This window comes from Micromys minutus, assembly GCF_963924665.1.
Source record: "Micromys minutus genome assembly, chromosome: 2".
NCBI lineage: Eukaryota > Metazoa > Chordata > Mammalia > Rodentia > Muridae > Micromys > Micromys minutus.
Genome location: NC_137971.1, coordinates 53,322,695 through 53,344,632, shown reverse-complemented (window position 1 = coordinate 53,344,632; position 21,938 = coordinate 53,322,695). Strand labels below are relative to the sequence as shown.

The following is a 21,938-nucleotide window of genomic DNA, read 5'->3' as shown; positions in this document are numbered from 1 at the left end:
CATAAAGTCGGAGGTGCGAGGAGCCTCTTGTGGGCTAGCTTGTCAAACGTGCTTCATTTTCAGTTGTATAACCTGAGGCCCTGAGTGTGACTTTCCACACAGCAGGTAAGCAGACCCAGGCCTATGTCCTGCAGGATAGGACCTGGAAGACTCCCCCATCCTAAGCAGCCCCCCCCCCCCCGCATGGATCTTCTCTTTGGCTTCCCCTCTTGCTACTTACTGCTGGGCTTTCCTGGTGGATGCACTGAACAGGGAGGAAGCACTGAGGCCATCTCAGCACCCACTCTCTTAACTTGTCACTTTAGGTATCTGCAGGCACAGATCGGTGGGCTGAGGTGGGAGACGGGAGGAAAGGGTAAGAGATGCCTTCATCGGAGGGTGCTAAAAGGACACATCTTCCTCTTCTTATGGGCAGGCCTGCCTCTGGCAATACTGGGTTAGTCATTGACTTCCACACCTTTCCTTTTGGGTGGGTTCTTAGAAAGAGGGGCCCAGGACTCTGAAGGCATTCCCTGGGCCAGAGGAATAGGAGAGATGAAAGGGGGGAAGGGTAGGAGCTTAGGAAAAGGAATCATGAAAGAAGATGGGGTTGGAGGTAATCCTCCAGTCAGCCTGCTTTCTCTCCAGTAGCACCTCTGACTTTTTAGAAAAAGATTTGACTAGTATTTTATGTGTTATGCGTCTTAGTGTTTTGCCTGCATGTATGTAAGGAAATCACAAACATGACCTAGAGGACACCAGATCCTCTGGAACTGGAATTCCAGACTTGGGAGCCACCATGTGGGTGCTTGAAACCAAACCTGGGTCCTCAGCCAGAGCGATCAGTAAGCCATCCAGCTCCAAGCGTCCCTCACCTTTTTGTTTGATTTTTTGATTTTCTCTAACAGCTTTGGCTGTCCTGGAACTCACCCTTACAGAGATCTGCCTGCCTCTGCCTCCCAAGTGCTGGCTGGGATTAAAGGTATGTGCCACCACTACCCAGAGAACACATTATATTTTGAGTACTCTTTACTGAATCCCAAACGTAGAAATTGTTGAGTGATCTGCCCTGCTCACCCCTTTCTGCATACAACTATGCCTGTTCAATTTCCTTATAGGTCATCAACTCCCCACTGGAGCCCTTCTTTGCCAGTACACAAAGACCCTGTGCCTCATCTGGGATTCCGGTGCCTTCAAAGCTCATCTCCCTCAGCTTCTCAAGTCTGCCAGGCTATGGTTCCCCAGACATGGGACACTAACTAGTCTGTGGTCTCTGACCTGTGACCTACTAGGGATGCTGGGAGTTTCAATTTTTTTTTTTTAGATTTATTTATTATAAGTACACTGTGGCTGTCTTCAGACACACCAGAAGAAGGCATCAGATCTCATTACAGATGGTTGTAAGCCACCATGTGGTTGCTGGATTTGAACTCAGGACCTCTGGAATAGCAGTCACTACTCTTAACTGCTGAGCCATCTCTCCAGCCCATTTTCTTTGTTCTTAAGCTGGGCAATGGTAGTGCATATCCTAACACTCAGGAGGCAGAGGCAGGCACAGCCAGGGCTACACAGAGAAACCCTGTCTTGGGAAAAAATTTATTCTTGAGAATCCCATACATATATACATTAAATATGATCAGATCCGCACTGTTTGCCCTTACTGAGACACCAAGGATTCTTATGAGTTCCCAAGGAAAGAAAAGGAGAGGAAGAAATATGTTAGGATCCAGAAGATTCTCAGCTGGCCTTCAGGACCTTTGAGGAATTGGAAAAAGACCATGTGTCCTAGGTCAAGAGCATGGGTTCTCCAACCGTACAGCCTGAGTTTGATCATAAATCTGTGTGGTCTTAGGTGTGTGTAACTTAACTTTTCTGAGCTCTGGTTCCTACATCTCTACAAGGGAATGCCATAGTTGCCTGCCTTTAAGTGCTTCTGGGCTGCAGCCTGAGTACCAGTTCTCAATGGCCTTTCTCCCTCTCCAGTTTATACTGTCCCCTCCCCATCCCTCCCAGTGTGCTAGCAAGGCAAAGAACTCTGCCCAATGTTTGGGCAGTCTTCCTGCAGTCTTGTGATGTATTGTTACTAGGAATGCTTTTCCTGCCTTGTATATTGAATACTCTTCAGTATCACCACCAGGAAGTCTTCCTTGATTTCCCTATCCCCCTCCTTTCCCAACAAGGCCTGGTACTGGGATCCCTTTTCAGAGTTTCCCATGTAGTCCCCCTTGCCAGCAATGGAGGAAGGACAGCACACAATACCCTCTGGGGCCCAACGTCTGGGGAGATTCCCAGTGAATATAGTAAAATGACTCAAGGCTGAGCAGGGATCCTTGTAAGCCTCCTTCCTGCCCCAGTTTTATTTTGTTTCAGAAATCATTCCAGGCAGCATCCCTCGATGCCACCACACCATCTGGGCACACCGTCAACGTTTCATGCAGTATAGAAGGAAGGAACAAGGGGATGGAGGGTGGGGGTGTGTGGTCTGTCCTGCAAAGCCATTGGATTAGAAAGAGTCTGGGGTTTCCAGATGACAAGGCCTGGTACAGCCACCACTATCCCTGACCCTTTGTTCACCTCTTGATATTGACCACAGGGTGAGAAGCCTGGCTTCAGTGGGGTCCAGTTGTGACTGGTGTCCTGTTGACCTGTGTCCCTATCCTAGCCACCCTTCTCCTTGTCATTGACTGTAATGATTAGACTTGCTTCCCTCTGAGCCTCCATGATTCAGTAGGGCCAAGGACCAGAACCCTCTTCTTACCTGTGCCACTATCCTTAAATCTTCAGGTGCCAGAGAGAAGGAGCCAAAAGCCACCATTTCTCTGGGAGAACTGCCTTTCTCAAGCAACAGCCAGCAATTCACCTATGATGTGATCCCCTCACTAACTCTGACCAGGTGGGAGCCAAAAAATGATTCTGGTAGTGGTGTACAACCCAGCCTTTTGCTCACGAATACCCATTTCCTCCAGAGTTCCTACTGGCTCAAGACTAAGGCTAGATATCCCCGTAGTCTCAGACATAGGGAACTTGACTTAAGACACTGAGTATTCCTAGGGTTGGATTTAGATCTGCCTGACACTTTCAGAGAAACCTGGCCTAGAGGGACACCAGCCAACACTGGTGACTCTGTGCTGATTGGCTTTGGATCCACACAGGATATGGATCTGGGCCACTGGGAACTTCTGGTTCCCTTGGGGGTGGATGGTCAGGGAAGCCTTTGTGTCGCCTACTGGCTTCTGTTGGGCCTGGTCTCCTGACCTCTTGTGTCCACTGCAGTGGGCAGAGTCTGTGTTTAGGATGGGCTGGTTTGTGTCTTCTACTGTTTGCTCGCCGTGATCCCACAACCTCCCACAGTAAATCTGGGGTGTCATTTTTTTTTCTCCAACCCTCAAAGTGAAGCTCCTTCCTTGTCTGAGAGATCCTCACTGTTACCCCAGACCTCAGGGCTCCTTCCCAAGTTCATCTGCCTATGTTGTTACTTGGCACCGAGCCAATGAGTTAGGGTATCTTGAGTTCCTGGCATCCTGAGTGTTGTGTCTTGTTAATATCAGCCCTGTCACTGCAGGAACTACCCCCTCAAGACTTATCAACAGCTGTCCTCTAGGAGAGTGGCAGAAGGGGAATTGGCCAGTTCTGAAGCCCACATCCTTCTGCAGGCCAACGGACATACTTCCTAAGGCTCTTCGATACAAAGTTGGTCAGTCTGGTAGGTCCCCAGCCAGCTCCAGGTAGTCCTCAGTAAGGAAATTACCCTGGGTCCTCAGATGAAGAGCCACACCCATTCTTCCATGACAGTCTGGACAGAGGATCCAAGATGGCTGATGAGGACCCCTCCCCTCGGGAGGTGGGGCACCCTGGTGTTCACAGCTCCAGCTGACTATGGAGAGGGCATCACTGGGTAGAACTGAGATGGTGCAAGGCTCTGGAGATTCTGCTGCCCACCTGGCCTGGCCTGGCTGTTAGTTTCGCCGGACCGGATGCCACATGGACACAGGCCTGCGCAGTGTGGCCAGCATCTGGTTCCAGTGTGTGGTGCCCATACCACTGGCCCCTGGCCCAATGATGACATGGCCCACGTTGTCCCCACGGCCATCACTGCTGCTCTCAGCCACTGTCACTCGAAGAGACAGGTCCTAGGGAGAAGGTGAGATGAAAGATTGGGACCAGGAGCGGCTGAAGGGTTCTCCCTGGCTCCCAGGCTCCAAGACCCTGTGAGGTGAATACAGCTCTTTGAGTCTTCCTGTCTGACTTGGAAGAAGAGACTTGTCCTAGTTACTTACAGATGGATAGCCAGCAATGATGTGACCTCGCTAAGTGCTAAAAAGTGACATTCCCAGCAGGATTAAAAATTCATCTCTCACTTCTCCGTTTCTCGATATTTTTTTTCTTTAAGATTTATTTTATTTTTGAGTTTGAAAAGATGGGTCAGCAGTTAAATACACTTGCTGTTCTTGCAGAGGATTTTGGTTTGAGTCCCAGCCCCTACATGTTGACTCAGTAACTCTAGGGTATCTGAACTCTCTCTGTGGGTATCTGGCATGCATGTTATACACAGGTATACATGCAAGCAAAACACCCATACCCACAAAATAATAAAAACCTTAAAAAGATTTTCTTTTAAATTATGTATGTCTGTAATGGGAAATGTGTGTATGTGAGTACAGGTACCCACAGAGGCCAGAAGAGGGTGCTGAATCCTCTGGAGTTGAGATTATAAACCCTTGTGAACCATCTGAAGTGGTTGCTGGGAACTGAATTTGGGTCCTTTGCTAGAGAAGTGTGTCTCATAACCACTGAGCCATATCCCCATCCCTGCATGTTTTTGAGATAGGGTTTCATGTAGCCCAGACTGGCTTTGAACTTGCTATGTAGCTGAGGCTGTACTTGGATTGCTGATCCTCTTGCCTTGGCATCTGAAGTACTAAGATAACAAGTGTATGCTACTATATCTGGCCTAGAACTTAGGCTATTTGTTTGTTTTGGTTAAAAAAATTTTAATGTGTATAAATGTTTATCTGCATGTATGTATATGCATCCCATGCATACAATACCCAGAGAGGCCAGAGGAGGGTGCTGGATACCCTGGAACTGGAGTTACAAGTGGTTGTGAGCCACCATGTGGGTGCCAGGAACTGAACCCAGGTTGTCTGGAAGAGCAGCCAGTGCTCTTAACTGTTGAACCATCTCTCCAGTCCTTTCTTTTGTTTGTGAGACAGTCTCACTATGTAGCCCTTGTTAGTCTTCAGTTCACTATGTAGATCAAGACGGCCTCAGGCAAAGAGGTCAGCCTGCCTTTTTCTCCTGAGCTGCAACTAAAGGCCTTTGCTACCACTGCCTCGCTGGTACTAGTTCAGGCTGGCCTCAAAATTCCTACAGAGTGGGGAGTGACCCTGAACTTCTGTTTTCCCTGCTTCCACTTCCTGAATGTGTGTGTGTGTGTGTGTGTGTGTGTGTGTATTTTGGCAATCCAGGATGTTATATGTGCTAAACAAGTGTTCTAGCATCTGGCTACACCTCAGTCAGGACTTGGGCCTTTGCTACCTGCTTCTTTGTCTTTAAAATGTGACACCATTTCCTACCTCACAAAGCTATTCCAGGAAAAAAAAAAAAAACTAACTAAACAAATAGTTGGAGGGTGGGGGGGGGGGACATAAAACAGAGAAGAAAATGTGTGGCTGGTCCTTTCCCATTATTAGAGCACTTACAGTTAGTGGCCTTCACTGTCACAGCTTGATCACAGCTGAGGTTAGGGTTTAGTAAGAACATACTTGAGACATTGGCTTAACTGATCTTAGCTAGTCCACCAACAGCTTCAGGTTTTGGAGGCCAGAGGGAAGTAGCATTTTGGTAAACATAGCAAAAGCAGGAACAAGGTTATGAACCCTGGACCAGATGGACATGCTTGGATGTTGCCTGGATTCCTAGATTTGGGACACCCAATGTGAGGCTGACATCTAGCTTTCAAAACTATAGAGACTGACAGGGTAGCTCAGTGGTAAACTGGTTGCTTAGCATACACAAAGCCTTGGGTTCATCATCACCACTGAAAACCAGAAGAAATCCCCAAGAGCATTTCCGAGAGAGGATCAGGCAGACCCTGCACAGTCCCAGGCTGCATAGCAGACTTTAGCTCAAGCGCTAAAGGACGTTCCTTTTTTGTTGTTTTGAGACAGGATTTCTCTCTGTAACTCTGACTGTCCTGGCTCATCTTAGTTGTCTCCTCATGCAGAATGTCTCCCCTGACGCTAATCCTGGGGAGGCTCCTATTGCGGACTACAAAGTGGGGACTCCCCTGTCTGTCCTTCATAGGCATCAAGAAAGTAGTGCTTGGGTCCCCAACCCTCACTATAGGGCTGACACCTAATCTTGGGCTCGGTCAATGATTAGCTAGAAGGGGGTTAGCTTGAGGTCCCAAGAAGCAACACTGGGGGTGCAGTGGCCCAGCCCACCTCACCTGTAACACAATGGCTGGTACTGAGAAGATCATGGCTTCATTGAACACTGGGTTGGGGTCATCCCTCTTCACAGCCGTCTTCTTCTTGCTCATCTTTCTCCCATCCTGCAGCAGGTACACCTTGACGAAAGGATCTACAGGCAGGTAGGGGCGGGGGTCAGTGGCCCTGGCTACTCTGGTTCCATACTACCCTTATTTCCCTGACCCTTGGCTACTGCTGTTATCTCTAAAGCCCACTGTTTGGAGTTTGTTTATTTATATTAAGAAATGGGAGGTACTGGGGGGAGGGAGGACAAAGCCCCATGTGTATTCTCACTCAGTAACCTGGGTGCAGACAGCAGACCTGAGTCACTGAGTGCAGACCCCAACAGTGTACAGCTCCGAGATACCAAATCTCCCCACTGTTGTAGGATATTTGATCACACTTTGGACCCTGAGATAGTGTTAGTTACTGGGTGAAAAGAACAACAACCTGTTTTGAGTTGTGGTGTGGCTCAGCCCTAGTACACACCTTTAATCCATGAGCTTCCTGGCCATTGTAAACAAGAGTAAATAAAGTCAACCATGGGTTGAGATCTTGGTGGAGCATGCAACCAGTTGACAGGAAGTGAATAGAGGATTATTAAGAAAAAACCAGAGAGTAAGAGGGAGTCGGGAGGGCGGATAGGGAGGAGCACAGGAAGTTGAAGGAAGGGACACTGAATTTGAAGGAGGTTGTCTGAGAGGTTTGTTGAGCGAGGGAGGGGAATTCCTAGTGGGATGTTGGCTGAGGAGGAAGGTCAGCTGGGTGTTTTCTCTGCCTCTCTAAGCCAGCCAGCCTTCTCCCCGGCATCTGGCTCCTGAGTCTTCATTGGTAAAAATCAAATGATTGAGATTTTGTTAAAACAAAACAAAACAACACCCTGTTGCCTGAGGCATAGTCCAAATAGGTCCCTGGAACCTAGGGTGTCAGAGTCTCTGAGCTCAAGTTCTGATGAATGAATGCTTGCCCTCCATTTTTTACCCAGTGCCACAGCCCAGGGCCTTCAGGTTTCATCTGTCTCCCCTTCACTCTTCCCTCCACACCCTGGGCCCTTGTCACCCTCCAGGGTTCTACTATTCCTGTAGCTGAATTAACCACCCCCATGCCTGGCTCCTGAGTTTAGCTAAAGCCACAGGGGCTTTGGCGCTGTGCCCCATACCTGTTCATAACATGACAGCTCCCCGAGTGCACAGGTCCTCACCTGCTGTGGTCTTGTCCTTGGTCCAGATGAGATTCTTGGCTTTCACCACAACCACAGTCAGCCGCTCAGCAGTGGGCAGGTAACTGAGGGACAGCAGGATCTCTCCCACAGCATCAGCAGCCTGTGGAGGTAGGACTGACTCAGAAGTCTTCTGCCCTCCGCGTTTCAAGAGGTCTGGGGCAGGGGTGAGCAGGAGGTGGATAGTTCCTGCTCCATTGGAAAATCACTGCTTTGGGGGTAACTCTTAAACTTAGACATCAGGCTGACAGGATTGAAAAAGGACAACCCACCCACACAAGGGAGCATACACAGAACCCCCCCCCCCCACTCTAAGTGGAGAGCGTGTCCTGGAAGAAGGCCCAGAGGCTGCCTGTCAAGTGCATCAGTCAGATGCAGTTCTGTTCCCTCACTGTGGGCTGAGGAAAACATTCTATGACTAGTGCATAGAGATCCAAACTGACAGCATTTGCTTAAGTAATAATGCTCCCTGACATTGTTACAGTGCCAAAAGTAAGCTTCAGCTTGCCCTCTGTCTGAAATAACCCACTTTCAGGCCAGTAGCTTATAGGAGTAGAGCCTCTGATGATTTGGTAGTAACCACTGAGATGAAGGCCTGAAGAGATGGCTCAGCAGCTGAGTACTGGGTGCTCTTCCAGAGGACTCAGGCTCCATTCCCAGCACCCACAAGGTAGCTCACACGCATCTGTAACTCCAGTTCCAAGGAACTAGGCATCCCCTTCTGACTCCCTTAGGCATGAGATGTGCACGTGGACACATTCAGGCAAAACACTCATAAGGTAAAATAAACAAACAAAATATAGAATAAAAATAAATAGCCAGGAGGTGGTTGGTGGTGCACGCCTTTAAACCCAACACTCAGAAGGCAAAGGCAGGTGGATGTGAGTTCGAGTCCAACCTGGTCTATAGAGCGAGTTCTAGGACAGTCAGGGCTGCATAGAGAAACCCTGTCTCAAAAACCCAATAAAATAAAATAAAATAAAGAAAAATAAATAAATTATAAGAAATTTAAAAAGAGGGAAGAACTGAGAAGAGGGCTCGGGGTGGCATAGTGGGTAAAGGCATTTGCCAGTGACCCCAGTGACCTGAGCTCAGTAGCAAGAGCACACATGGTGAAGGAGAGAACCAACTTATAGAAGACAAGTGGCCTTCTGACTTCACGTGCATTCTCTCTGTGCATATGCATGCCTGTACATGATACACATAGAAAACACAGTAAATAAATAAATAATTACAGTGTTAAGTAAAATGCAAAAAAGCTGTAGACAGTGGGTCTATAGGACGTTTATGTCAGCACATGCAATGAGTGGCTTCCCAAGGGTGTAGCTTGGGACCCTTCCTCTATTCTAATGCTGTCAGGGTCCAGGTTGAGTGACGGTACGGTGGCATGTCTCCAGGAAATGGGTGAGGGTACTTTCTCCTTGGGTGAAGCAGTAGGTACAAGCAGGTGATACCTTATTCTGATCCTGTAAGTACAGCCAGCCACTGAAGGGCTGCAGCGGGAGGTCCAGAACAGACAGCTTCAGCTCCACCACGCCGGTGCTCACATTCCGCTCATTCTCGTCGATGCCGAACACAGAAAATCTAAGGCTCTTCTCCTCCAGGGCTGTGGGGTCCAGGGGGACAGAGAACTTCTCATCGAAGAAGATGGAATAGGCATTCCTCTGGATCTATAGAGAGAAGGGGTCATAGAGGGGTGTCCTGGTACCCACCATCTGAGCTCTGGACCTCTTCTGTGGCTCAGCCTCGAAGGTTTGTTTGTTTAATTTTGCTTTCTTTTCAGACCGGATCTCACATAGGTCAGGATGAACTGATCTTTCTGTCATTAACTCCAGAATGCTAGGATTATGAGCACGAGCCCCCATACTGCACCTCCCTCTTTTCCTTTTCAAAGACAGGGTCCCACTATGCAGCCCTGTCTTTTCTGGAACTCATTATATAGACTAGGCTGTCCTCACGCTCACAGAGACCTCCCCCCTTTTTCAGCCAGGGTCTTACTTTGCACCTTTGGCTGGTCTGGAACTCACTACTTGAATTTAGCCATCTTCCTGCTTCAGCCCCCAGAGCTGAAGTACGAGTCTGCCATGTCTGGTAGTCCTGGAAGGTTTTGATTGGCGATGGCATTTGATTGGTTTTTGGTTACATTGAGACAGGATCTCACATAGGCCAAGGACAATGTTGAGCTCCTGATCTTGCTGCCTCTATTTCCCAAAGGTTGAGGTTACTATAAAGGTTTAAAAGTCCCAACATCCCCTCCTTGGTTATAGTCAACCCATTGGCCCGGCATTAGAAGCTTCCATAATGGAATGCTAGTAATCTTCATCCTCACAAGATGCTGTGGCAGACCTGCTCTCCATCTCTCTGGCCTGCCTGACTCGGTACAGCCTTGGGGGCAGGCATGCAGTGGGAGCTAGACAATTGTTGGTAAACAGCCATTAATGCCACAGTGCCCTACAGAGCCTGGTGAAGCCTTCCTGATTGTCACAGGATGGATGGATGAGTGGACAGATAGATGGATGGAGTGACAAGGGCTGGGCATGCACATTCCCCAGCTTTTGGATACCACTGGCCTCCTCCCAGGAAGCTGTGGGCAGTCCTCAGGGAGGTGCATGGGAGGCTCTGCTTGCCCTTCCGTGGGGGACTGCCTGAGTCACTGCACGGTGGTATTTAGAGAGCGGCTCTCATCCCTGGCACATTCTCTGAAGCTGAGGGGGTTGCTTGGCCTGGAGGCAACACCCATCTCCACAGTTAGACTGTTAGGCTGTGATGTCATGAAGCCTGTCGTCCTACGAACAAACTCTACTTAGCTTCTAGCTACTTTGATCTCACCAGTTTCTGCTGGGCTCTGGGAAGGTTCTTCCTGCAGCTGCTGAATCCCCCAAACAAACAGTGCTGTCCACACAGTGGTCTGCCTCAGACCAAGCTTCTGTCCACCAACGTCCCTCCTCAAAGCATGTATCCTGAGTCACCCAAAATCCTACACGTGGCTCAGGCCAAGAGCAACATAATGTGTCAGGCTTGGCAACAGCTTTTCATGGTCCTGAGAACTGTTCCATATCACCTACCAAGGACACCAGTCAAGCCCTGTGCATGATTCACTCAGCCCATTTTCACTACAGCGACGCTTACTTTACAGATGGGGAAATGGAAGGCAGCTGCTTAAGTGACTCGTTCAAGGTCATACTGCCAGGCCAAGGTGGAACTTAGATTTTAATCTGACTCCTAAACACCCACTCCTGTACCGCCAGTAGGAAAATGGATCACCCCCTTGGCACCCCAAGTACAAAGAGCTGGTGGCTAGTTCTAGAGCCTTCTAGAATACTATGGGTGGGGGCGTGGAATATCTACTACTGAAAGCCAGCCAATGTTCAGTGTGGTAAAAATGACTAGGCACAGAAGACCCTTGGTCCTGTAGGGCACAGATCACTGAGGATTGATCTGGCCCATTTCAGAGGGCTTGGGATCTGGACTCCTACCAGCCTGTTGCTGGGCATTGGTGTATGGTTGTCAAGGTGAGGCACCTTGTTGGATCCAACCTCTCCTTTCCTCTTGACTGCTGACCATCAATGAAGGGACTCTGGCCAGTTTGAACGGGGCGAGTTAGCCTTGCCCTTCTCCACCCTTACCCTCTGTCTTGCTAAAGACAGTTATGTCACATTCCTAAAGTGGAGCCAAGGTCTGTTCCCTTATTTGGCCACTTCCTCCTCCTGAGGGTGACTGCCAAGGTCTAGTTATCAAAGTACTGAAGTCCAGCAACTGAAAGCCCCTTTTGGCTCACCTAATAAAAATGCCCCATTAATACTAAATACCTCAGCCTAACTCGGGTTTTCCTCTTGTACCTTTATAAAATACCATTGTTTCCTATGTTTCTCATCTGTCTCTTCTCCAGAGGCAGTCCTTCATCCTCTGAGACAAATACTACCCCTTCCCCTTGTTCTCTTCTCCTTCTCCCTCATCTTCTGTCTCTTATTCCCTGCTCTCTTGTCAAATAAACCTCCTTTGTGCTGAGAGCTTTGTCTTGAGGGTCCTGGTCCAATACAGATCCTAACAGTCAAGGGTATGTCGGCATGCTCCCTTGGTCTCCAGCTTCCAGCAGGGTCACCAGAAGGAAACAGAGATCAGAGAGAGGTTCAAGTGTTTATCTTCCAAAGCTTGTCTTCAGTGTCTCTCACAACAGAACACAGCTCCCACAAGGGTGCTTTCCACTTGGGGTCCAGAAACTTTTGTCTCATGTTTTTTTTTTTCAGTCTCGGGGGTGGGCCTACATTCTTATGAACAAACTCACGGAACCATACCGACACTGAGGCCACCCCTCCCCCATCCACTCGAAAGCAAATAAGTCTGTCGCTGAGCTCTCTCCCAGATCAGCCAAATGGCAAATGAACCGGCCATCTTTCTTTCTGCCAAGACTCCAGACTGACAGATGAGGTGGACAGTTTTACCCACTGTCCTCGAGTGATAGGAAGATTGAAATCTATACACAGTAGGAACACAAAGGTCCTAAGTATGGCTGTTCTACTCTGGATCCACATTCTGATCTGCTCTCCAGCGTCCCCTGTTATCTTGTCTGGTACTGCAGATTTGCCCACCAGTCCAGAGGTCAGCCTCCCAGGAGGGCTTCAAAGAGCCCGGTGTACCTCTGTCTCCCAGCCCCACTTACCCGGGAGATGCCCACGATCTGTTCATCCGGCAGCAGACTGACACGCATGAAGCAGGACTCGAAGGTGGCCTCCTCACGCTCCAGGAGATCCTTGCCTTGCAGCACTGCCACGTGGAGGGTGTGAGAGGCTCCATCATAGTCCATGCTCACCTCCACCTGGCCCAGGGTAAAGTCCTGCCCGAAGGTGTTGCTCACAGAGGAGATGGAATTCAGAGAGTCAGCCGACTGTGACTTTCGGAGAGTACCGTAGGGGGCCAAGTCTACTTCCCGGCCCATCAGCTCCAGGGGTCCTAGCTCACTGATGCTCTCAAAGGTGTCTTCTATACTGAGGCTGCCTTTGCGGCTGGGTGGTCCCCGGGTGGTGGTCTGCTGGGCATTCCAAGGAGGGACTCGCTGAGGGTGAACAAAAGAGACAGGGAAGCATGTATGGGTCGGAGGCACCATCTCTAGGAGACAGCACAGAGGCACTTTAGGCCACTTTGTTTCTTTCTCTTTCTCAAACAGCAACTTGCTAGTTATGACTAGGTCAGGCTCCTAGGCCGACCAGGAGCTCATAACCTTCAGCTCCCTGTGTGCTGGGATTACAGTCATGCACCAACTACATTTAACTTAGTTTTCTCCCCTTCACCGGAATGGAAGAAGGCATTTTCTCCAACTATTTATCACTGTGACAAAACTCCTTACTTAAAAATGTCAACTGCAATGGCACTTATAAGAAGGAAAAGCCGATGGCTATGGAGGAACATGTGTATAATCCTGTAAAAAACACAAATCTGATTTTTTCCTCCTGGCCACTTAGTTCCCAACAACAACTCTAAGACTAATTGTTATTATGTTGGCCACAAGCTTTGGCTCATTCCCTGACGAGCTCGAAATTTATTTAACCCAATCAAACAATCCTGTGCCTACCATTGATTAGTTCTCTTCAGTCCCACCCTGATTCTTAGCATCTCCTCAGTGCTTCCCCCAGGTCTCCAAATTTCCCAGCATTTCTCTTTCAGCTCCCTCAGTCTGTCCTCCAGGACTCTCTTCACGTCTCTCTTGTATCCCTTACTATTTTCAAGAATCCTCTCTCTTCCTGCCAATGCCCCAGCTCCTATTTGTTGCCTCAGCTCACTGACAGGTCGCACTTATAAGAGATCCTCTCTCTGGAATCCCAGAAATTGGGAGGTAGAGACAGAAGGATCAGGAGTTCAAGGTCAGCCTCAGATACCTGAGCTATGCTCTCAAAACAAACAGCAGCAATCTATGTGTCCAAAAGAAGAGGACAAGGTACGAGTCCCAGGGTATAATCACTCACTAGTGACTGAGTGGCCTCTAAAGAAGATGACAGAAGACAAGGGTAGGAGAGATGGACTCAGCAAGTATGGGTTCCTGCCACCAAGTCTGATGACCTCAGCTGGATTCCCAGTGACCACACGATGGAGGGAGAGAACTGTCTCCTATAAACTGTCCTCTGGTCTCCACACGTGCACGATCACACATGTGCCTAACCCCCCTCTAAATAAATAAATAAAGAAATAAAGAAACAAAAACTCTCTTTAAAAAAATGCAACAAGGGCTGGAGAGATGGCTCAGTGGTCAAGAGCACTGACTGCTCTTCCAGAGGTCCTGAGTTCAATTCCCAGCAACCACATGGAGGCTCACAACCATCTGTAATGGGATCTGATGCCCTCTTCTGGTGTGTCTGAAGACAGCTACAGTGTACTTATATAAAATAAATAAATAAATCTTTAAAAAAAACCTAAATAAACAAGTAGTTAGTAGTTGGATGGTAGCATTTGCGTGTCTGTGTGTAGGCATGTACATGTGAGAGTTGCAGAGGCTGGAGCCACCTGGAGCTGGAGTTAGAGACGATCTTGAGCTGACCTACATAGGTGCTGGAAACCTAATTTGGGTCCTTCTGCCCACAAGATGGCTTTATTCCCCTCTGAGACAGGGTTTCTTTGTTTAGCTCTAGCTGTCCTGGAACTCCCTCTGTAGACCAGGCTTGCCTCAAACTCAAAGATCTGCTTCCCTCTTCCTCCTGAGTGATGGAATTAAAGGCATGAGCCACCACTACTTGGCTCTTTATTTTAATCACACAACTTTCTTAAAATTATATTTATTGATTTAGTGTGAATGTGTGCAGGTGCTCACACTGTAGTCTGTGCATGTGAGGTCAGAGGGAAACTTTCAGGAGCCAGTTTTCTCTTCCATCATGTGGGTCTCCAGGCTCAAACTCAGGTTATTAGACTTGGTGGCCAATACCTCCCCTCACGGAGCCTCCTTATCAGCCCAAGTGATAGTATCTTAAAATGTGATCAATCAATTACTCAACATAAAACATTTACACAAGAAGCACAGGCCGAAGAGCTGATCTGCAGGGGTCTAAGAGAGGCCGGATCCCCATTCGCAGGGTTATTAATCAAGAAAGAACAGGCCAAGAGCCATGTCCTCAGAATGGATGGTGGGACTGAACTGCGGGAGTGGTCTCACCTTCAGTTTAGCCTCCACATAGGCCTCTCCATATTTTTGCTGCAGGTACCTGTAGTCGTAGTTAGGGAACGGGGAGGGGCTGGGGAAGCTCCCCGATGTCCAGAGCTTCCATAGGCTCACAGCTGCAATCCCAAGCAGAGCCAGGGCCCCGGCAGCGTAGACACCCACCTCCCAGCCAGGGGGGCTCTTGATGACTGCAAAACAAGAACAGCTTGTCAGTGGGTCAATGACCACATTCCCCTCTACCCAGGGTAAAAGTCGATTACCATTGGTACTTATATATTTACAGGCTTTGTGTACGTGGCTCTTTTTTATTATGTGAGTATGCATCAGTGTGTGTGGATACACGTGTGTGCATGAATGTGTGTGTATGCATATGGAGGCCAAAGGTCAATCTCAGAAGCCACCCACCTAGTTCTTGAGACAGGGTCTCTCAACGGACCTCCTCGTGTTAGATGGCCAGCAAGCTCCAGGGATCCTTGTGTCTCTGCCTCCCCAGTGCTAGGATTGCAGACACTTGCCATCCTGGTTTTTACACAGATGCTGGGGACCAAACGCAAGCCCTCATAATTACATGGCAGCCTTTTTTTTCTGACTGAGACACCTCCTAAGCCCATATTTTCTGGTTTTTGGTTATTTGTTTGTTTGTTTTAAACAGGGTTTCATGTAGCCTAGGCTGGCCTAGAACTTGCTATTGTAGCTGAGATGGTTTAGCTCCTTCCTAATTCTCCTTCTTCTACCTTCTAAGTGTACTGCCATCCCTAGTGATAGTTATGTACTATACACCTTTTTTATTTAGGGGAAAAGGGAGTCAGCAAGATGGCTCATCCAGTAAAGGAGCTTGCCACCAAGACTGGTGGCTTGTACTTGATATGGTAGAAGAACATAAGCAACTCCATGCATGGTTCTCTGTCTTCCATGTGCATGCTGTGGCGTGCCTGGACACATATACGCAGCCACAACTGAATGAATGAATGAATGAATATGTAGTAAATAAAAAATTTTAAAACAAAATAAAATTTTTAGTTAAACATTTTTATGCTTGTTACTATAAGACTTAGTATGGGATTCTCCAGATTCAGAGCTCAACGAGGCATACTTCCTTTTCTCTTCCTTTTTTTTCTTCCTTCCTCCTCCTTCTTCTTTTTCTTTTTTAAGACAGAATCTTGCTATATAACCCAGGATAGCCTTAAATTCTAGGCAATTCTATCTCAGCTTTCCAGGTGCTAGGCTTATGTGAGTGGGATTATACCACATCCAGTTTAGACACACTCTCTTGGGCTCTCTGCTTCTGCCTCCTCTTCCACAAAAACCATACCTTTCTACTGGAGAAATCCTGCCAGAGAAGATGAAAAGCCTCATACAAAGGTTAGATATCTTGCAGGCTTCAGTCTTGGGGAAGAGGAAAGAGAGGAGAGAAAGAAAGGACTCCATCTATGCTCTAAGCCTTATCTAGAACAACCCAATGTCCATCAGCTGGTGAATGGTTAAACCAGAAAGTGACACACTTACCCATGGAATGTTACTTGGCAATAACAAGGCCAAAACAAAAACAACAGAAAGTCGATGAACCCTGAGAACATCCTGGTGACTGTTCAGTGTTGGTCACAGAGACCACATGTTGCATAATTTTACTTACAGTCAGCCTCTGTGCCTGTCGGTTCTGCCCACATGGCCTCAACTCATCTTGGATTGTGTACCATGCAGTCAGGCTGGTCTTTATCTCCTTAACGGAGCAGGGTGGTGACAAATATTTATATAGCATTGACATTACCTTAATTATTAAGAGTCATCTAGAGATGGCTTAAAGGGCACAGAAGGACATTTGTAGGTACTGTGCAAACACTACATCATCAACTTGATCATCTGTGGACTTTGGTATTTAGTTGGGGTCCAGGAATGTAGGCCCTGAGGATACTGAGGGACAACTGTGTAAGAATTGTTTAAGAGACTGGAGAGATGGCACGAACAATAAAGAACCTGTTGTACAAATACGAAGATCTGAGTTCAGATCCCCAGTACCCACATAAAAACCAGGTGTGGTGGCTTATGCTTTGTAATCCTGGTGCGGTGTAGGTCTCTGGAGCCCGCAGGCCAGACAGTCTGGCTGATTGACAAGGCTGAGGAGAGACTCTGTCTGAAGAAATAAAATAGAGAGCAACTGATGGAAGAAGATACCTAACATCAAATACATACACACATACACAGACACACACACACAGAGAGACATAAACACACAGACATACACATACAAACATACACACACAGACACATACAGGCATACACACACACAGACATATACACACAGACACACACACAAACATACACACACAGACACATGTAGGCATATATACACACAGGCATACACACACAGATATACACACACGGCATACACACACAGATACACACACACACATGCATACACATACAGACATACATATACAGACATACATAAACACATTCATACACATGCACACACACACAGACACACACAGGCACACACACAGATTATATACACATAGACATACACACACAGACACACACACATATACTCCACATATACACCTAAAACAAACAAACACACACACACACACACGCAAAAAAAAAAAAAAAAAAAAAAAAAAAAAAAAAAAACCTGTTTTGATTTGGTAAATGGGGAAAGTTGAGTTCTTTTGGGGATGATGAAAATATTCTCAGAATTCATTGGCTGCTCACTAATCTAAAGCCATTGCAATGTACGTTTTAACGAGGTAAATTTCGTGGTGAATCTCATGCCTCCCACTCAGGTTGGCTTAGAGCTTGTCACATAGCTAAGGCTGAATTTCTGATCATCCTGTCTCCACCTCCCAATGTTAGGACTACAGGCCTTTCCCACCACACCATGCCAGGGTCTCACTATGTAGCTCAGGCTGACTTCAGACTTGTGATCCTTCTGCCTCAGCCTCCTGAGTGTTGTCAGAAGTTTGAGCCATGACCCCCAGCTTATGTAAATGCAGTTTCTCTCTCAGTAAATTTCTAACCTCAAACTAATACACCAGCTCCACAGGAGATGGCCACAGACTGTGCTTGGCCTGAAGAGAATTCAGAGGCTCTTTTCCACCACTGCCTTGGGCATTGCTGTCCTCGCTGGGATCTCTCTGTTCCCACACATAGTGATTTGCTTCTTCAACCATTTCCTGTGAATCCTCACCTTGAACAGTGTATGGGCCCTGACAGGTCTACATGTGCTAAAAGATTTGGTCTCACTCTTCTCAGGAACCTGGCTCTGATGTCCTAAGGAAGCCATCAAGATATGAGAGTTCATGTGGCAGGTAACACTGAGACAGATAGGACTCTCAAACCACTTCCAGTTCTAAACTGCACTCAATTCAAATGGGGAAACTGAGGCTTGAGAAAGCTAAAGAACCTGCCCAAGGCCACAAAGCTGGAAAGGAGTAGTGCTGGGTTACTACTGCAGCAGCCAGACTCCAGATAGAACCAGGGAATAACCAATGCTGCACCTCGTCTTGACCCTGGCTTAGCTCCCTTGCAGCAGCAAGGTAGAGATTGGTCCCTCCAAATGGAAACAGATCTAGCGGATACATTAAAATAAAGAAACAAGAAATAATGCCCACGGCATGGTGGAGACTGATCACTAAACTTTGGGTGCACACACACACACACCAGCACCTTATGGGCAATGGGGAGCCAACACTGAGTGAGTGAGCCCCAGGTCCAGTTCCTGAACTTAAGTAGCACAGAGGTCAGAGTGGGGCCAGGCAGGCACACAGACACATCACTCGGAATGCTGGAAATCATGCTGGGAGTCCAGGAAGGCTGAGATGTGAGCAGGAGTGAGAAGTAAGGCAGGAGGCTGGAGGCGGAAGCCTCAGCAGTTACCAGCACTGGACACTCTTGGAAGATGCTGGTTTGAGTTTCAGCACTCACATAGTGGCTCACCACCACCTGCGACTCTAGTCTCAGGGGATCTGATACCTTCTGGTCTTTGTGTGCACCATAAACACACAAGTAGTACAGACATACATGCAGGCAAAACACCTATACACATAAGATAAAATAAAAGGAAGTATGTTAGGGTGTGCAGCAGGGACTAGGAGTTGTGGGCCAGCAGAAAGGAAGTGCTGGCCAAGGACCTGAGCCCAGTGGGAGGGAGGGGACAAAGTCCTATGGACCAGAGGTGCTTCTGCTCCCCAAAGTCCTACAGTCCAAAGGACCTACAGCCAGGCAGGCATTCCTCCAGCAAGGAGCATCCTGCTGTCATGAGAGGAAACCAAGACTAACAAAGCCACAGAGCTGAGACGTGGCAGCATCCAGGTTCAGCTACCTTGGATGCAAGGAATATTACCATGCTGCCAGCCTCTCTGGGAGAGTGGAGATGACAAACACCCCCACTCAGTGGTCCTACCCCAGAGGATGTATTATTTGAAGGGGAAAAAAACCCAACACGTTATGTCTAGTGTGAGTCACCCAGACTTATTTATAACAGAGGAGATCTGAGAACATCCTGAAGGTCCCACCAAGCTGGTGGGGGCTGGCTGTTCTTTCACAGGCAGGAAGATCACTGGCTTCTGCAAATGACAACATAGGTCATTAGGATGGGGGTTTGCTGGAGACATTACCCCTACTGTCAGCTTTAAGAAAAAGAAAAGAAAGCCACTCTCCAACATGATATGGCCACATGATTTTGATGTAAAAATTCACACAGCAGAGGGACAGGGGCTCAGAAGACCAGGCTTATTTTGGTTGTACACACTGGGAATCCTAGCACTTGGTAAATGGAGGCAAGATGATAATGGAGTTCAAGTCACTTTTAGTCATATAGAGAGATGAAGAGCCTGTTTAAGGATATTCTCTGTACTCATTATAGACTTTTCCTATTACAGAGTGGAATTTGGGAGCCAACTGAAGCCACAACCAATACGTTTACAGAGGGGCCCAGACCCAGCATGCCAACATTCCGGAATGTCTTGGAGTCTACACAGTGGGGTGATATGGGAAAGTATCTGGCCAGCTAGGTCACAGCAGGCCAGGCAGAAGTCAGGGGCTATCTAGATTCCAGAAGAGAAGTCCACAGTCTCAAGCGACTATGAGCATATTCAGAGGCACAGCAGAATCAGGCAACACTGCATGTGAGGGTGCAAATGCTGAGAACTAAATACCCAATGTTGATTGGTAGAATCAGAGAGCAGAGCTAGGGTAAGGGAAAGAAAAACCCCAGTCAGGTGACATGGAATGATAATAAATACATATTTATTGGTTGGTTTTATGGGATGGCAGGTGGGACAATGGGCTCTTCGGTGGTAGTGAGGTCTAAACTAAGACTAGAAATGAGATGAGGGAGGAAAGGGATTGTAACAACAGCTCTTGGTTTATGTTTTTATTTTCTAAGACAGGGTCTCTCTATAGACCTGGCTATCCTGGAACTCACTATGTAGACAAGGCTAGCTTTGAACCCACAGAGATCCATCTACCCTGTTTCTGGAATACAGGGACTAAAAACGTGTGCTATCATACCTAGCCCAAGAATAGCTTTACCGAGTACTAATCACTACCTGCCAGACTTTTCTTAAGCTCTTCCTTCATATTTGCAGCTTGAGCCCTGAGAGCCATAACATTCCCGTTTTTCCAAAGGATGCTGAGGGGCAGAGGAGACTCTACCACCTGATTGTCTGGCTGGATCAGCACTTTCTGTAGATTTCCACCCACGACACAAGGGCTAAGCTAGGCAGAGCAGAGAAGATGATTAGGCATGGAATGGCACCGACAGAGGCTGGGAGCTTTGAGGGCCATGTGACATTGTCATAAGGCCACACCATACTCTCTGTGTGAAACCAGAGGGGCTAGTGATGAAAAGTGAAGCTGTCTGGTTGGGGAATGAGAAAGGCGTCCCTGCCACATCCTGAAGTTCAGCCCTAGGCCAGTGGGGCCCGTGCTAGGGTAAGAGCTGTTGAGGTAGGAAACACTAGACTATGGGGTTAGGAAATCCGGAGCACATCCTGATCTATTACTGTCACTTTTCCCACTAAGGCTCAACTCACTCATTGTGAACAGGGAGGGGCATCTGGAAGAAAGATGGCAGCTACGTCTCAGTCATGACACCACCGTATGGCAGTGGGCACTATGGGAGTGTGCTGAAGTGTCCAGACCATCTCTCAGCTTAGGGCTGCATAGAAGGGCAAGGGTGAGTCCCAGACAGGGAGCTGGGTGAGGCCAGTGTTGTCTAACATCGACAGACTCCAGGAGGGGCCCCGGGTGAGTGGATTCCATGCCACAGGCTTATCCTCAGGGAGCAGTGGGTCAAGGGTCTCCCAGGAAACCCCTTGTGTCAAACAGGGAATCTCTTTAAGAGAAGTGTTGCTAGGTGTGATGCACGTCTGTAATCTCAGCACCCAGAAAATGGAAGCAGGTGAATCGTTAGTTCAGGTTCATTCTTGGCTACAAAAAGTGAGTTCAAGGTTACAGGGCTGGAGAGATGATTCAGTGGTCAAAGCACTTGGTGTGCAAGTGTGAGGCTGAGAGTTTGGATCCTCAGAACTCATGTAAATACTGGTGTGGTGGGCATGGCAAACACCTGCAATTCCAGCCTTGGAATGCAGAGATGCAGAATCCCTAGAGCAAGCTGGCTATTGAGACGAACCAAACAGGCATGTTCTTCACTGAAGACACCGCCTGTCTCATCGAATATGATGGAAGAGCAAGGAAGGATGACTCCTGACATCTGCTCTGGCCACCACATGTCCACCTGCACAGATGGGTGTATCTCCTATGTATGCCCACACATAAGCATATATGTACAGCAATACACACACGTGCATAGGCATACCCCCATGTATGTGCACATATGCATACATGCACAGCACACATACACAAGCACACACATACATAAGCACAGGCATAGCCCTATGTATGCTCACACACATGCACAGGCATATCCGTATGTATGCCCATACACACACACACACACACACACACACACACACACACACGCACACACACTGCAGAAAAATATTTTTTGAAGCCAGCTTGGGCGACATGGAACCATGTCTAAGAAGCAAACAGAAACACACACCCAAAACAAAGAAAAAGAAAGAATTCATTATAGTGAAAAGATAAGAAAACCCCATATGGG

At 47.9% G+C, this 21,938-nt stretch overlaps 1 protein-coding gene across 2 annotated transcripts in view; it reads right to left on the bottom strand.

Annotated features, from left to right (window-relative positions):
* Window positions 1-2,343: 2,343 nt before the first annotated feature.
* SYT12 (synaptotagmin 12) overlaps window positions 2,344-21,938 on the bottom strand; it is a 28,399-nt gene continuing 8,804 nt past the window's right edge. For both annotated transcript variants that reach the window (XM_080911195.1, XM_080911194.1), the window contains exons 3-8: window positions 14,810-15,003; window positions 12,332-12,724; window positions 9,126-9,341; window positions 7,654-7,774; window positions 6,431-6,564; window positions 2,344-4,109 (exon numbers count right to left, since the gene is read on the bottom strand). In XM_080911195.1, coding sequence (XP_080767321.1) covers window positions 3,936-4,109; window positions 6,431-6,564; window positions 7,654-7,774; window positions 9,126-9,341; window positions 12,332-12,724; window positions 14,810-15,003 — 1,232 coding nt within the window. In that variant the 3' untranslated portion in view covers window positions 2,344-3,935. The remainder of the gene's footprint in view (window positions 4,110-6,430; window positions 6,565-7,653; window positions 7,775-9,125; window positions 9,342-12,331; window positions 12,725-14,809; window positions 15,004-21,938) is intronic.